This window comes from Physcomitrium patens, chromosome 24, assembly GCF_059467195.1.
Source record: "Physcomitrium patens ecotype Gransden chromosome 24, ASM5946719v1, whole genome shotgun sequence".
In the NCBI taxonomy this organism is placed as follows: Eukaryota; Viridiplantae; Streptophyta; class Bryopsida; order Funariales; family Funariaceae; genus Physcomitrium; species Physcomitrium patens.
The window spans coordinates 13,046,615-13,063,251 of NC_143433.1; the positions used below are offsets into that span (position 1 = coordinate 13,046,615).

Here is a 16,637-nt window from a genome sequence, read left to right on the forward strand (position 1 = left end):
GGATCAAGGGTCCCTCAAACAGTAGTAGATGTTATTAAAAACAAAAGTAAACAAATTTATCAAAGAGGAAGGTGAAAAAGAATAGGAATGAAATAATGAAGAAGAAGAAGGAAAAGGAAAAAGAGAAGTATAATCATTGTGCTCACAAATGTTGGTGGCTTTAACATCTGGATGCTCACATTTGGGACAATGAGTTGAGAATGCATTTTTTCATAAGTGGAAGGATTTCAAAGGAGTAATGAAGGGAGCCAGTTGAGAATGTCCATGACTTTTCAAGCTTCCTCTACAGTCTGATTCCTATTCATACTTATTCATGAAATATGTTGGCTTGTCTTAATTTTTGTGCTCGCAAAAACCTACCAGAAGACATTCCATAGGAGTATCAGCATTATTAATTAAGTTCATATCATAAAGCTTGTATAAGGTAACATATTGTTATTTATTACACATATATTACAAATTAAGTTTTTATACAATTAGATGAGTCCACTTTTGTTGAGAAAGGCCACACTTCACATCGACAGCATCACAGCTCTTGCAAAATATCACTAAAAAAGTATCCTTCGTCAGCCAAACAGCTTGAAAAAAACAGACATCAATAAGCCATTTAGGGATGCAATGACATTTCGATCGATTTATCAGAAGAGTTATGCTGAGTAAATGCTGTTTTTCCAAGTACAAATTCTGACATAAAAAACAGCTTCCAAAAGCTAACCATAATGCAATTAGATATTCTGCAATATATCTCTGGAGAGGAATCTTTTTAACTTGGAGCCATTCTGGCAGGAAACAAAAAATAAGGCGATATATCGCAAAATACTAACGAAAATAATCTTTGGTTATCACCATAGACTAGCAGGAATCGTTTCCTTGATCATGCAGATCTAAAGGTGTGAATACAAGGCTATCATAGCACACACTAGTGAAAGTCGGGTATTGCAGCGCAAGGATCGCAGCAAGACCGAAACATCTCCAGCAAGCTGCTCGCGTCACATCTTTCCAAGTGGAAAAGCCTCGAGTAAAGATCTTAACGAGGATAGTTGCCATCTTCCAAATAGGATTACGTACCCTACTTTTCGCGCTTGTAGATTTTGGCCAAAAATGATTTCAAAACCACCTGGGTCAAACTCAACAAGTCAGTACTAGCCAGATCAAAAGAAAAAGGGAGTCAACAGTGAGCTGAAAAGAGGTAGTGAGATGCATGCAGAGTAAGGTTACTCACTTGCAAGGCTTGATCATCTAACTTTTCGATGTCAGCAATAAGCTTTACGTAGCTGTCGCGTTCATAGTCCTCGAACACTTTCTGAAAACACACAATACTATCAATCAGCAATTCACAGGTAAAGGACAAATCAGAAACTGAATAAAAAAGCACCCGTAGAGGCTCCTCCAAGAGCACAGTATCATTAGGATTCAAGAATTCGAATGTGGCATTAGTGAACTTGAAAATCATTCCACTCACCTGGAGTTCAAGTTCATTGTAAACGCGCTTTACTTCAACTACGCACGCTGGGTCCTTCTTTCCATATTTTTCCTGAAACATGAAACGATAGAATACTTAAGAACACACAAATAAATATAGTTTACTTACAAAATATATGAATTTGAAAACCCATTCAAGAGAGGAGCTCACCTTCAATAACTGTTTCTGGGATTCATTGGCACGCTTTAAGGCTTGAACTATCAGCCAGGAACATTTAGTGTCTTCAATGTCAGTTCCGATCTGTAACCATGCACAACATTTTAACTGTATATTTAGACAACCAACTCAGGAACAAGATTCACTACTAGCTTCTCTACTGAAGATGGCATTGAGGGCGCAAGGAACTCAAATTGATTTCAATGACAACTAATGCTGAGTGGGATAAATCGAAGAGATCATTTATAAATAAGATAACCAAATGACTAGGTCGAGTTCAGATTTCGACAATGTATTATGAAAGCAGGGGTTTAGAGATACGTTACACGAACAGTCCTTTGTTTCATCCATATTAAGGATGGTTAAATTCGAGGCAATCACGTACCTTTCCAATCACTTCTGGCGCGCCGTAACAGTCAAGATAGTCGTCCTACAACACAAGCCATTTCAAAGTTTCAGAGTATTTGAAGATAGATCTACAAAAATTCGACATTTCAGGAGCTATCCAATATCGAAATCATACCTGGACTTGGAAGTATGTGCCCATCTGTACAAGGACTTCCTTAGCTGCCTCAAACTTGGCCACGCTCGTCTCCCCAGCTAAAAGCAAGGCACATGCCACCTGCAACACATCAGAATTCAGCCAAGTCAACCTCAAAGTGATTTGGGCAGGAGGGACAAGAAAATCTCACACGTAAAAACAGTATAGGGATCATGCAATCAAGCTACAGGCTACACGTAACAAACTTTGACAGGGAAATTCAGTTTCAAACGGTATCTGTCTATTACAGATGGACTACCCAAGGACCATGATAGTATGTTCCAGACTACCACATGCTTTATTTTGAACCTCCGATCAGCAAAATAAGATAAGTTGATTTCCTGATTGCATATATTGCCAGATAATCCACAGAAAACATCTTTAAACACATGACTAGTTGTCAAGTATTCAAAAAACCAACACTTGGAGCGAAGGAACCTTACAGGAAGATAAAATGAATAATATGCAGTTTTGTATTTTACGATTCGCAGATAACTGCAATCCACAAAGTGCAATGTCTTGTCAACACGTATATTCACTGAACAATGACGTCATCTTAAGGCATCAAGGAAAAAGCTAAACTGTAACAAATTATTATACAAATAAATGTATAACAAAAACACGTAATACTAGTGGTTCAACATCCAGTCAAAAATAAGATACGTACGTGGGTAATACATATTTCGACAAATCAACTTCTCCTGCTGGAGTGGTGATCAGGTCCAACATCTGTCCAGAGGCTGTCTGATACTCGACCTGCGTCTCTCAACCTCCGGTACATTTCAGAAACTCTAACCCTGGATATGATCCCGAAGAGAGCTAATCTAAATAAGATATCTAGACCAACAGGAATGGCAGGAGGCAGAGAACAGATCAAACTACACGCAGCACTAAAGCAGAACTAGTACACAGTTTAGCACACACTACGATACTGATACTGAATTGCAAATATAGAACTCCCATGAGCGAGAATCATCATTGGAGGAACAAACTTACATCATTGAATAAGTCGACAAGTTCCACATAGATTGGGGACTGCCGGAAATGTCTCTTCAGAACACGAGAGATATGCGTTCTCAAGATTATTCCATCGTTGATAGCAATGAGGCCAACCTGCACAGCAAGACGTCGATTAACTGCGTAACACGCCAACATATGTAGCAAACCGCGAATTGACTCTATGGGTGTAATATTCACGAGGACTTTGCACTAGAAAAGGGATCAAATTGCCGCATCATTTTCCATCATGAATCTAAAACCCTCAGCTTCAAAAGTAGATCACCTTTGGAACGCGGTACCAGCAAGGTTGTCCTCGACGAGTGACTGAATTGTCCATAATGTCATCCATGACTAGGAAGTAGCCTTGCAGCTGTTACAGGTACCAAAAATAAATAAATAAATAAAACTGAGAGACTGGTCTCCAAAGAAATTGAATATTCGCGATACAAAAATGTAAGGTTATATGCTGAAATCGTGTAGTGAATATAATCAACAAAATTGCACCATTTCCTTTAAGTTGGAAACGTCATACCCACTCAATGCACCAACCAAGGGCACACGCATTGAATGTATCTTGCTCAGAAAGTGGTGTATCTTTCTTCAAAAGTTCCAAGCTGTGGACGACTGACAAACCTCTGTTCAATTTTCCTGCAAAAGATCCAATGTATCAGAGTTGAAATTCAAATGCTAACATTTGCAAACCGTCTGCCGCCTCCACAGATTATTTTCCTTGCTGGAACAGCTTCATATAAAACAGACCAACAAAAAACCAAAAATAAAAAAATAAAAACAAACAGTAATTAGGTGTGCTTTCGATTCAAATAGATCGGAGGGCCTCTAAACGTGATGGGAGAGAAGAGGTCACACCTCCAGGCACAGTATAGTCCAGCATCTGCACAAAATAAGAAAAAAATAACAAAACACACAAAACAAATGATATACCGTAAGTCAGCGAATCAATTGACTTAGTTTGTGCTAAGAGCCAAATGCAGGTCGTCAGAACCTCAGAATGAAGGAGAATAAAATTATAAGAATTTTATTACGAGACGCAATAAGTGTGGGTTGCAGAATCCAATAAAGACCTCAATAACATATCTGCAACACAATGCGTGCTACTAGACGTTTATACCAAAATACAGCCGTAGCATATCAAAAATCGTGAAGACACTATAGATGGAGATCACCGAAAGACAGGTTAGGAAGCCAAGTGACCTCTTCAACCCAAGCACGAGACTCCTCCGTGTATGTGACAAGCTCGGAATCAGACAGAATCTCCTTCTTCAGCTGCTGGTAAACGTCCATAAACTTTTCCCGGCCTGCCGCATTGCTCTTCTTCTCCACCAACGCAGAGGGAACAGCGGCAACGGAATCCATTTCCGCTCTCCTTACCTGCGCGGTCCCGCCAAACACACTCCCTTGTTCAAACCTCCGGAGCACCTCGGCCGATCTCAATAGATCCCATTGATCGCAGCAATGTTAAGGAAATACAAAATAATGCGAGCCACAGTTGGTTCAATCTGCGGATGGACTCAATATCCCGGGTATCACGCACCACCTCCGCCTCTAAACCTCCAGCACTCGTTTTAACATCCGCACAGCACAGGCATTACAACCGAAAACACTGACACAGACCACAAAAAAAAACGCGGAAAACGAAACTCAAAAAATAAAACACAGAGAGAAGATCTAGCACCTGATAGAATACGAAGGGGACAGCCCGGAATGGTGAGATTGCAAAGGCGCAGAGACAAACAAACAAACAGACAGGGGCGGAGACGGATTCCTGAAATGCAGCAAGTGCTTATGAAGAAGCAAAGCAGTGCCGGAAGAGGGCGAAGAAGACGAAGGGCCCCTGGATGGATGAGCGAAATGTGCCGTTGATTTATGGATGATATTCTCTTCATTCATCTAGCGCATGTGAACCGGACGGGTTCTCCTGCGTTGTGCCCGTGACCCGTGAAGATCGACGGGTGATTGCCTCACTCTTTATTATTTGTCAAAATTAAAACGAAGTTTTAAATAAAATATTCTGAAAGAACTCATATGTCACACAAAAAATATTAAAAAATAAATAAATAATAAAATTGGGTGTGATATAGAGATTTTTTTTTTAAAAAAAAATTGTTGTTAATTCTAGAAAAAGATAGACTTTAATGCAAAGTTTTTAGTTATAGTCATAATGTTATTGAAGGATGTAGAAGCAAGAATTAGTATTAGTAAGAGATTTAGTTTACGTTCTTTTTATTAAGCAAGGTAAGAAGCAATAATGTCTATCATCACCTCATTATTTTGTTATTATGAGAGAAGTATTAAATTAGACATTTTTGTCATTCAAATGATTCAAAATGAAGGATATAAAACTTCTTTGTAAGAAAAACAACAATTGACTGGCAAATATGTAAATGATTCTACTTTTATTGTACAGGAAGAAGAAAAATATATTAAACATACAGTTAAAATTCTATGCAGTTTTTGTGTTTTTTAAACATTACAAATTAATTGGGCTAATTTGTAGCATATTGATATATTTTTTAAATTACACCACACAAGGCACATAAACTTGGTTGGAATTGGATAAAGAATAATAACATCAATAAAATTTTAGATTATTTTTTAAAAAAAATTAATAGACACAAAGAATTTAGATAAATATTACTACATTAGGTTTAATAAGAATTAACTTCTTAACATTTAATATGTCTTAATGTAAAAAAATATATTATTATTGTCAAAAGAAACCACTCTCTTTCTTATATTATTATAGTATTGTATTAACAAAGTATTTATATAGTATATTAAAGATTAGATTTATGGTAAGAATTTGTTTTAGAAATATAGGTAATATGCATCCTCAAGAAAAGTAGCATCACATGTTGAATGCAAGTTCAAGTTATGTTGTGGACTAGGAATTATCAATCTAAAAGATGCAATGTTTTTTATATTAGCAAAGTAATTAATATAGCATTCTAACTATATATATATATATATATATATACACAGACACAAGAACAAAGTTTATTAGTTTTATTCTACATGGGCACTTTTTACTAATTAAAAGGATAAAATAAAAATTTAAAATTAGTCTTAGATACATAAGATGTGGCATGATATGGTCAAAGACGTGTCTATGTCATCTAAGGCCCTTTCATATAATTAGAAAAATATCATAATAATAAGATGCAAAAAATCCTTAATTGACATCTTTATCTTTTTAAAATAGATAGTATATTTTATAAATATAGAATGTAACATATAAATGATGTATATAATATGATAGATGATTTTTTCTTATCTTTAAAGATAATCAAGATTAAGATTTAGTTAAAATAAATAAATTTTAAAATTTAGATTATGTCTAATAATTCTCTTTTATTTTGATGGAATACAATTCTTAGTTTAGATCCTCTACTTAAAGAATAAATTGGTTTTTTTAGATTAATTTTAAACATAACATCATCTAACATGTTTAAAATTTAAAACTTATTTTTAATCTTTTTATAAAACTTCCATTAGAACGATATTAATTTGATAAAAGAAATTTAATTAAATTTTGGCCGCTAAATTAATACTTGACACTTAAACAAATAATTTTTAATTAAATTTAAAATTTAAAATTAAAGTCTAAGATTTCTAATAATTCTCATAGTAGGAAATGTTTTGCTTAAAAGGTCTAATTGAAAAAATAATATAATATAATGATAATTTTTAAATATGAAAATCATTCTATGATTAAGTAAAGGAGCTAGAATTTTATCCACTTAATTAGAAGTAGCAATAGCAAAAAGAATTGATAATATATTTTGCAAGATTAATTAGCAAATTATTGTGTTTAATCTACAAAAGGTGGAGTTTACTCTCTTCTCTATGCCATTGCTACAAGTTTTTCAACAAGCTAGACATTAATGAGGGTGAAAGGCATAAAAACAACACCAAAATGTCAATAATAATTTACAACACAAGAACATTAGCAATATAAAAGTTTAACAAAATAAATAAAAAGAAGAAGATGACTACATAATAATTTCTAAGTATTCATACAAAGAAGTATATTTCTAAATTATGATATTATTGGCAAAGTATTTAGTGTGACATGCAAGCAAACTAAGAATTTATGTGACAAAGCTCATTTGGCACCAATATATAGCAATAAACAAATAGAGGACAAATGTAAATTTTGGAATATCAATACATAGTTGATTGTGCCATTGGCAAACATTGTCAAGAGTTATAACATTTGATTTATTTAACAATTTTTTAAACAGTTGTCAAACATTGTCAAGAGTTATAACATTTGATTTGTTTAACAATTTTTTAAACAGTTGTCAAACATTGTCAAGAAAAATAATCAATTGGGTTTTTGTACTGGCATGGTCTTTAAGCAATAAATAAATAAATAAATAAATGGAATTGAACTACTTTGTTTAACAAATTATTCACAATTCTTTGACAATAGGGACTACAAAGAAACTTCAGTTAAATACAACCTATTTTTGTTGAGAAACTTTCTTTCACATTTAAATAATTAAATCAAATTTGGTCACTACCAAATGACATGTGCATGTTAACAATGCAAAAATACAATACAATGTTAATAAGATCATTCAAAATTAATTAATATCAAAAATAGAAAAACATGACACAAGCTAAAATTTCCTTACAGACAGCTCATAGCATCATTAGATACAACATGATTAAACCATTAATAGAAATCCAACATCCTTCACAACAAAGTAATCATACATAATCCACCTAAGGATTGATAATTCAGTGGGTAAGTGAACTCCAAGTCTGCCCTACAAGACATTGTAAAAACTCTGGATGCTTGAAATTATCCCTTTTCTCAACCTATGCAAGGAGACATTCCCTGATCGTGCCTAAAAAGAAAAAGCAGTTGAAGGGGGATTTCAAATAATGAGGGGCGTTGCCTTGAAGAACTTCTGCCTTAGAAGTGACTGGAATGACAAAGAGGAATTCAACGGAAAAGCTCGAATCAATTTTCTATTAGGTTACATCCAATAGGATTGGTGCCCACATCATATCCTCAAAACAGTGGGAACACTTTTACAAGCATTTGCAGGTTTTGTAATCAGAAAGAGCCAACGGATCAGGTAAGCAGATAGATCTGTTGCGCAAACGCACATGAGCCCATTGTGCCAATTTTCGTCAAATGTTGCGACAGAAACTTGCAATTTCAACCAGTAAACTAAATAGCAAAACTACACTCATCAGTCTGAAAGACATTTTTTTTTCCCAATTTCTCCCATCCATCTCTGCTATACTAGATTTAATCTACTTCAAAATTCAGATTTAATCTCAGCTGATTTCTTGGACTTTTTCTTCTTCTCACCACTTTGCTCACCGTTTGCAACCTTTTGCTTTTTCGATGATGAGGGTGTTGCCAAATAAGCTTCAATTCCTTTCGCTTGGTTTCCTGTAGTTTCTGAGGTGTTTTTCATCTTGCTCTGCGAATCAGAAACTCACAAAATAAGAGACGAGCATAAACAAAACTCTGCATTTCATACATGTGGTGACAAAACCCGAGACGAAGTCATTCCAAAACCTTGTAAACCAGTTAAACCTTTCTTTTTCGCCTTCAACCATTTAGGTTTAGTATCAAGCACCTAAAACAACCAGTTATTATCTACCGAATAAAATGATCAGCAACGCAATGTACACATCACACGCCTAGTTATCATACGCATGAAAATAGAAAGTAAAGTCAATGTCCAGAAAGTTAATCCAATAAGACGAACCTTGAGTGACGCGGCCATAGCGGCGACATCATTCTGACTAGATCGATCTGCCTTCGAGGAATTCTCTGCAGTTCTCTTTTCTTCCTGAACCAGAAACAATAGTGTTTCATGATCAGAAGACCGATCAGCGTGGAGTATATCAAGTCAAAGTTCCAAGCCATGCATGGGATAAGCAACTCAGATTGCAACATGCTGAATGTAACTCCTGCTCGCAACTGAACCTTCGCTAGCTAACAACAATTGCCTGTATAACTTTGCTGTTTTTTCGTAAAAATGGTTGTCTATTCAACGCAAAAGAACAGGAATTCATAAGGATGTAGTTCAACAACCTTAGGAGCTATAAATGCAGCCTCACGCTTGCGCTTGTTTTCGACAGCCTTTTCACTCTGTTTCTCCTTTTTGGCTTCCCATTTTTTAGCTGCCTTCATTTCAGCACTGAGAAAATACTCTCCACTCTCCAATTGCAAGTCGACCTGAATTTTGAAGTAATGTAGGTTAAGCACAAGAGAAAAAACACACAAGAGCATAACAAGAAAGTCGCTGCAGATAAGACCTCGCATACAATGACTACACTTGGAGCAGCCTGTCACACCTAGTTGAAAAATGTGGATTATATCATTGATCACCATAATTTCAAGTGTGATTAAAAATTGCAAATCGAAAGTATACCTTGCTGGGTTGTTGGGGAGGTGGGAAAGGTGTATAGTCCTTCTTTTCCTTATCCTTGCTGACCTTCTTGGCTTTGACATTCTTCCTGTAACATTCACGACAATGTTCAGTCTACAAGAGTTCCAAGACAGACTTGTGCGAAGTACTTTAATGAAAAATGGAGGGATATTGGCACTTTGAAAAGACAACGTTGAAAACGGGCATAGAAAAATACTTCTTGAATTTTGGTAAAAATCTATCCCAATTTTGATCCTTGAGCTCGGGGTCCTTCGCAAGCTCTCGCTTAATCATCAAAGCCTGTCCTTACCAGAAAACCAGGGTAACCAAGTTAAACAGAGGAAAACATGAAATAAAATCCAAGAAGTCAAGAACAAGGAATACCAGATAGTGCCGGTTAAATGCCAATTATTGTACTAGAGGCTAAGAAGTCACAATTACCTTGATGTGGTATATGGGATGCACATTTTTGATGCAGTCTTCAACAACTCGACGTACGGCCTTAAGGCCCTTCCAAGGTCCCATTGCAGAGACTGTGGAACCCTGAAACATTGGAAAACATCGAATTAATCTCTCATAGAAATCGATAATACAACTCAAAATTCTGAGGTACAGATCCTTTTGTAACACTCGATGGAATGAACTCCACACAAAAGATCTAACATTGTATGGCATGAATCACTCAACCACGAAATATACATCTGAGAGATCTCTGATGCTAAAAGCTCTATTTGTCCCCCCAGCATAGCCTGTGAACTATTAATTTGAAATTAAAGTAATTCGAGACGATAGTTAACCTAATAATCAAATTAAATTAATAATTATGAATAACAATAATAACAATAATAATAATAATACTAACAATACACTAGTAGTAATAGTAATAGTATAACTTCATAAGGTTACAGCTTCGCATTAATATCCATGATATTAAACTAGTTCCGCAAAGTAAAATAAAGAAACCCACCTGAACAAGGACGTAGCAGCCTGTTAGAAGTTCGAGAGCCTTCAATGTAGCACCATTGGGACCCAACAGCCGTTGCCTCCTCTTTACAAACCTTTCCTACACATACAAACAACGAATAAAAGAATGGATATTAACAAAGATAGTAGATTGTCATACCAAAACTTGCCTACCAAATGTATCAAAGCACAAAACAATATAAACGCAGACTAAAATTTAATGTGGCGTTTATTTTATGAATAAGATTGCCTACAGTTCAGACTCACCTTATTACGAATAAGATTGCCTATTTTAATAATGTCACATTGCATATCGTCCTCCAAAATTTTGAGTGCCTGCAATCAAAATAGTTATGAAAACAGTAATGAGATGTTCAGAATCTCTCTCTCTCTCTCTCTCTCACACACACACACACACACAAGTCTGATGACTGATTAGTGAACGCTGTACATATCCCAAGGATAATTACAATCCCATGCTGTAAGAAAAATGCATCTAAACGAAATCTCTAAATATCCAACCTGAGGTGCTGGGACACTCCTAGACAAAAGCTTCATGAGATCACGAGCCTTCATGATAATATAGGGGTCTCGCGTCTTCCTCGTTGTTGATACAGTCATAGATCCTTTCACCTGCATGTTGGCACCAGCGCATGTTACTTCTAATTTTAAAAGTGGGGTACAGTCTACTGCATATTTTATCAATATTAATATGAAATCAGATGATCTCTTATAAGACCTCAGAGTAACTACGGAAGCAATTCGATGAGATGGTCAGATAAACCTCAAATAATAAAATTCAGAGAAACCATTACACAGCGCTCAGAAATTCATCAAGAAAATGTAAATTAAGTACAAGATCTTACCAAGTCTAGTACGGCTTTGATTCCGTGCTCCTTTAGCGCCTGCGTGATCACTGGCCATGTTTCTCGCAAGTACTTTTCTGCACCCTCAAGTACCAGTCACGATTCATTGTTATTAACTCCTAAAGTAACAAATACGAGAGTCCCGTCGCGACCGATAACCTAACATCACCTTAACAGGGCTTCAACCCACCAACCATAGAAAACCCGCGACAAGGTGCATTCAAAGCAATTGATAGACTGTCTGCTAGTTGCGCACCGCCTTGCAAGAGTTCAAAGACCTGAAACGTAAACCTAGACGCAATTCACCCAAATGCTTGGTGAATGTACCTCTATACGCTGGAAATAAGGTAGCGAACGAGCTCTCCTCCAGCATACCACCCTCGTTGAACGAAGGGTCAAATTTCTCGAGCTTCCAATGCTCAATATCATCCGTATCCCAGGGCTTCGGTTTATCATGCTTCCCTTTGTGCTTTGGCTTCTTCCCGGTTACTTCAATCTCCAACTCTGGAGCTACCTCCTTCGTATCCTCGTCCCTCTCGAGGGAATCCATACCCCTAACATATACAATTCATTCAACAACATGGATACTTAAGCCATAAACCCTAAACCCTGAATCTCAAACTCAAAACCTAATCTAATGCGCGAATTTCATAAACTACATTCCTCCATTATTCGATATCGATAAACCCGAAAACTCCAGTTGGCACCCCACTACAAACTGAGCATACAATTCGAGTCCAGGTCAAGTGACTTACTCAGTTGATCCTTGCTCCTGATAAGTATACCAATCCAATCCACTAGAGGCTAGAAGTAAAGAACTGTGCAAGCTCAAAAGAAGTTAGCGGGGTCTGCGAACTACAAAGAAAGAAGAGCCTGAGTCGCAGCACTGCATTGTTCTGGAAACCTCCAAACCCTAAAAACACAGTTACAAAGTTTAACTCTCCCTCAGACAGCAGACGCATAAACCTCTCAGGAAATTACGAGATATGATACCCTGCGATTACCTAGGCGCTGAAGTCCGCCTCCTCCAAGGCCATGATGAGAACCGACTAAGAGATTGAGGCCCGGTCAAATGCGAATTGCGAATGATTTCGAAAATTCTGATCTCTTACTTATTCTGTTCATTTATGTCTTCAATTAATATGGTTCGATTTGGTTTTTTCTTTCCTTTGAAATGTGTGGAGATTGTTTGCTGCCTTAGATTAATAAATCAGAGGAAAAAGGGCTGCTACAATCTTAACATCTCTTCTATAAAACAGTATCTTCTATAAAAGTATCTGTTTAAGAAAGTATTTGACATATAAATGTTATCAATTACAAACTTTTAAAGATAGATGGTATGAATACACAATCATTTTTTTGATCCAAAACTTTTAATGAAATTTCATTTGTAAGGCATATTTAAATAAAACTTTATTATTAAGTGCATTCATAATTCTCTCTCTCTCTCTCTCTCTCTCTCTCTCTTTATATATATATATATATAGAACTAGTTTTGACGTTTACACATAAATTTTAAGTACTATATCACCAACCCATACTATTGAATTTATTTGATTATTACAAAAGCAGTTTTTTAAATTTATTATGTAACTTATTTATTATTCAAAAAGATGTTAACAATAAATATATATATATATATATATATATATATATATAATTATTAACTTTATTATTTTGATTTTTTATTATGCAATAATAATGCTCTTTGACATCTAAATTCCAAAGCATGGTAAGATTCCTAATGCTAGAATAACATTAATTGCATTGAGGTATATATTATAATTTTATAAAAACTAAGCTAAGAACCAGAAAATATCAGCAACAATGGAGATCTTTTAAAATTGATAACATAACTTTTTTAAACATATATCTTGTTTTTTTTTTAAAATTTTTTCTCTGTGTATAGGTTTAATTTTAAACCTTACAGATTCTGTAAGTTTACATAAAAACTAGCATAAAATAACGTGTAATAAAACCATCTAAATATAGAAAAGATGAATAAATTCACATGATGAATAAATATTGCCTCTTAACACAGTTTAAAACCAGACAATATGGCTGTAATGGCATTTATTTAGACAAAATTAGATAACACTGTATTAAACAATTCCTTGTTATAAGTAGAAACCAAAAAGTGAAGAATACCAAGGTTACAATAAAAAACCAATTAAAAATTTAGCAAGTTGCACTATAATTGTCCAGGAAATGACACAATGCCCCATGAAAACATTTCAAGGTTTAATGTAGTAAATATATCTATTTTAAAGTTAATATTTTGTGGTTAGGTAGTGAGATCTAGGGATGAAAAGTGAGAAGGAAATAAATACTGCACACAAGTTTGAAAAAAAATAACAAAAGCAAACTGGTTTTACTTCCAAACGTTTGTATTTGTGATAAAACAAATTGATATAAGATAAGCTGTAAATAAAACAGGAAAAAGAAGACCAATGTTGCAACCAAACTTAATTATATAAATCGCTCTCTATTTTTTATTTTTTTTAAATATAAAGTACAATTGAATACATACCACATTATTTAAGGTTATGTTTTTTAGTAATCATCATTTCATGAAAGATTCTTTTTGAAATAATTGCATGCACAATAAAGTGAGGAGTTGAAATATATTTCATAAACTAAATACGCACAAGACATAAAATTAACATATTTAGTACATTGTATTATTAATAATTAAAAATAAATTAATATATTCTAAATTTATTAATTTAAATTTTATTTTGTACTTTTTACAATGCAATTAAAATAAAACCTAAAACAAAAATAAAATACAGTAAGTTAAACATGAGGTTAAAAAATAAAATGATAAAAGGAGCAAAAAAACTTGATAAAATAAAATTGAAAGTCCAGCAAAAATATGAAGGATGTCAATATTATTGAAATGATTAATTTAATTTAATACGAAATTCTTTTCATTGTTACAAAATATTTGAAATGCTTTGGATATGTTTACTAGTTGTCTTTGTTCATATCCAAAATATTTTTGTTAAGTGTGAATACTAAATTAATTTTAGAAAATTAAAAATGATAAATATTAGTGTAAAATTTCAAGCGACTTAATATGTTACAAATAATTATATATATATATATAATTATATATATGTTTATTAAATTGTGGAGCATTAAATTATGTTACCTCAAACTAAAGAGGTTAATCTTATTTAGCCATAACATGATTTTTCTAATCTCTTTTATTCTTTTTTAGAATTATACATTTATTTTGATAATCTACAACTTAATCATTTATATTAAATTTTCTATATAATGCCAAATATTATATTCAATCAACACAAAATAAAAAGTAAGTTTCAAAATATAAACATTCTATTTTAATTTTAATTTATTAAACTTATTATTAAATATGCATTTGGATGCAAAAATTAATATGCATTTGAATAAAAAATTGAATATGTTAAATAACAAGTGCCTTAAAAATTGAATACATTAAAGAATTGAAGTTAAAGCATGGTCAACATGTCTTTGAATAAGTGAGTTGGATTTGTTGTATTGAATGTTAAAAATCACTTGTAATTTTAAGCATCTTAAAGGTTGTTTCTAAGTGAGTTGAGTTTAATGGCTTTGTGGGCTTTGCCATTGAAGTTAATGGCATTGCAAAGCTTAAGGACTTTATAACCTTTGAATTTAAAAAAGAAAAAAGAAAAAAGAAAAAATAAATTGGTAGATTAGAAGCTTATTTTTTGACTCAACTTCAATTCAGACAAGGCTCATTTGGAAATCTTTTCAGTAAAAAATACAAAGAATTTACACTAAAGTTGACAAGTTATTTTTTATATAAAGAAGAGAAAATCATAATAACCATAACAAAATTAGATGTGTGTTTATATACTTATATATTGAAAACACTCATATAAATTAGCAAGAACTGATGTTTTTTATCACGAATTTATTTTTGGACTTATAGATTATTTTTAAAATTATATTTGAATATTTGAATATATAATTATTTATTTAATTAATTAAATTTTATATTAGGTTTTACTATTTTTAATTGATTTGAATACATATGCATTTTTTTTTTTTTTTTTTTTTTTGTGTGTTAAAGAATATACAAGTTATTGAGACTTTATGAACATATATATTGAGGAATTACTAGTTATTTGAATTTTAATATCTGATGTTACAGTCAAATTTTGAATTTTCATATTCTGAGCACCAGTCAAGTACAATCTGTGCAAAATGTATTTTAAAACAATACATGAGAAAATTAAGTAAAATAATAGATATAGTTTAGAATTTCTAAAATAGTTACACACATTGAATAGAAGCTTATATTGTTTATATTATAATGTAGAAAAATAAAATAAATTATAGTAATTAATTTGTTAAAAAATTGGCATAAAATCTGTATCGGTAGTATCTATATGGAGATAAAGAAAATATGATTTTTGTGAAATTTGGTTACACATACCTACTTTAAGATCATATTTGACTTGACATTATTTTAAAATTCATTTGACTTGACGTTACTTTATACATAGAACTTACAATATATGTAGTTGTATAAATTCATTTGACTTGACATTACATATATTGTAAGTTCTAGATTTGATTTGTATAATTTTTTTTATACAACTATAATTATCTTACACATACATTTAGCATGCATGCATGTATGTATGTATGTATGTATGTATGTAATAAATAAATAAATAAAAAATATATATATATATATATATATATATATATATAAGTGTTCTTTGTAAATTAAGGTATGTAAAATAGCCTAAAACCATCCCAACCAATTAAATTTCTGATTGCCGTTCAACTAACCCCACGTGTGCTATTTTTCATGTGAACCCCGTTTTATCTTAGATTTTGACAATGTGGAAGTTGAAACGTTCACATGCGGATGAGAGAGTAGCAGGGCGAGCATGCCCTCGAAGGGAAGGGAACCAACACGAGGATTCGTTCCCTCCCGTTCCCCATGGCATTTCCTAAACTGGGAAAGAACTGGGAAGTCCTTACCCCACCACGTAATGGATTAATGTGATGTGCTGAAGAAGACTGTGGCATATTTGGCCTTAAAAAGAACATCATACTCACATGTTTCCGTACAGGTAGACACTTTCCTTGTGTCACAGGTGGGATTCGAACCACTAATCAGTTACCAGCTGTTGAGTTACGGTGCTGTAGCAACTCTATGTCAGTGCAGCTTTGCTTTTTAAATTGTG

General features: G+C 33.4%; 2 protein-coding genes across 2 annotated transcripts; both read right to left on the bottom strand.

Moving 5' to 3' along the window:
• Positions 1-732: 732 nt before the first annotated feature.
• On the bottom strand, positions 733-4,972 carry LOC112276317 (farnesyl pyrophosphate synthase). Its single transcript, XM_024507503.3, has 14 exons — positions 4,873-4,972; positions 4,392-4,568; positions 4,047-4,071; positions 3,712-3,827; positions 3,463-3,549; positions 3,177-3,293; positions 2,848-2,936; positions 2,624-2,675; positions 2,163-2,261; positions 2,025-2,069; positions 1,634-1,723; positions 1,463-1,534; positions 1,223-1,303; positions 733-1,117 (listed from the first exon to the last, which is right to left on the bottom strand). Exons 2-14 carry the CDS (start codon positions 4,551-4,553, stop codon positions 1,070-1,072), a joined length of 1,083 nt encoding a protein of 360 aa, XP_024363271.1. The 5' UTR covers positions 4,554-4,568; positions 4,873-4,972; the 3' UTR covers positions 733-1,069.
• Positions 4,973-8,150: 3,178 nt separating this feature from the next.
• On the bottom strand, positions 8,151-12,366 carry LOC112276364 (KRR1 small subunit processome component). Its single transcript, XM_024507611.3, has 12 exons — positions 12,183-12,366; positions 11,755-11,981; positions 11,428-11,504; positions 11,084-11,194; positions 10,829-10,897; positions 10,566-10,661; positions 10,040-10,141; positions 9,816-9,898; positions 9,602-9,686; positions 9,262-9,405; positions 8,933-9,016; positions 8,151-8,641 (listed from the first exon to the last, which is right to left on the bottom strand). Exons 2-12 carry the CDS (start codon positions 11,975-11,977, stop codon positions 8,474-8,476), a joined length of 1,242 nt encoding a protein of 413 aa, XP_024363379.1. The 5' UTR covers positions 11,978-11,981; positions 12,183-12,366; the 3' UTR covers positions 8,151-8,473.
• Between the last annotated feature and the right edge of the window lie 4,271 nt (positions 12,367-16,637).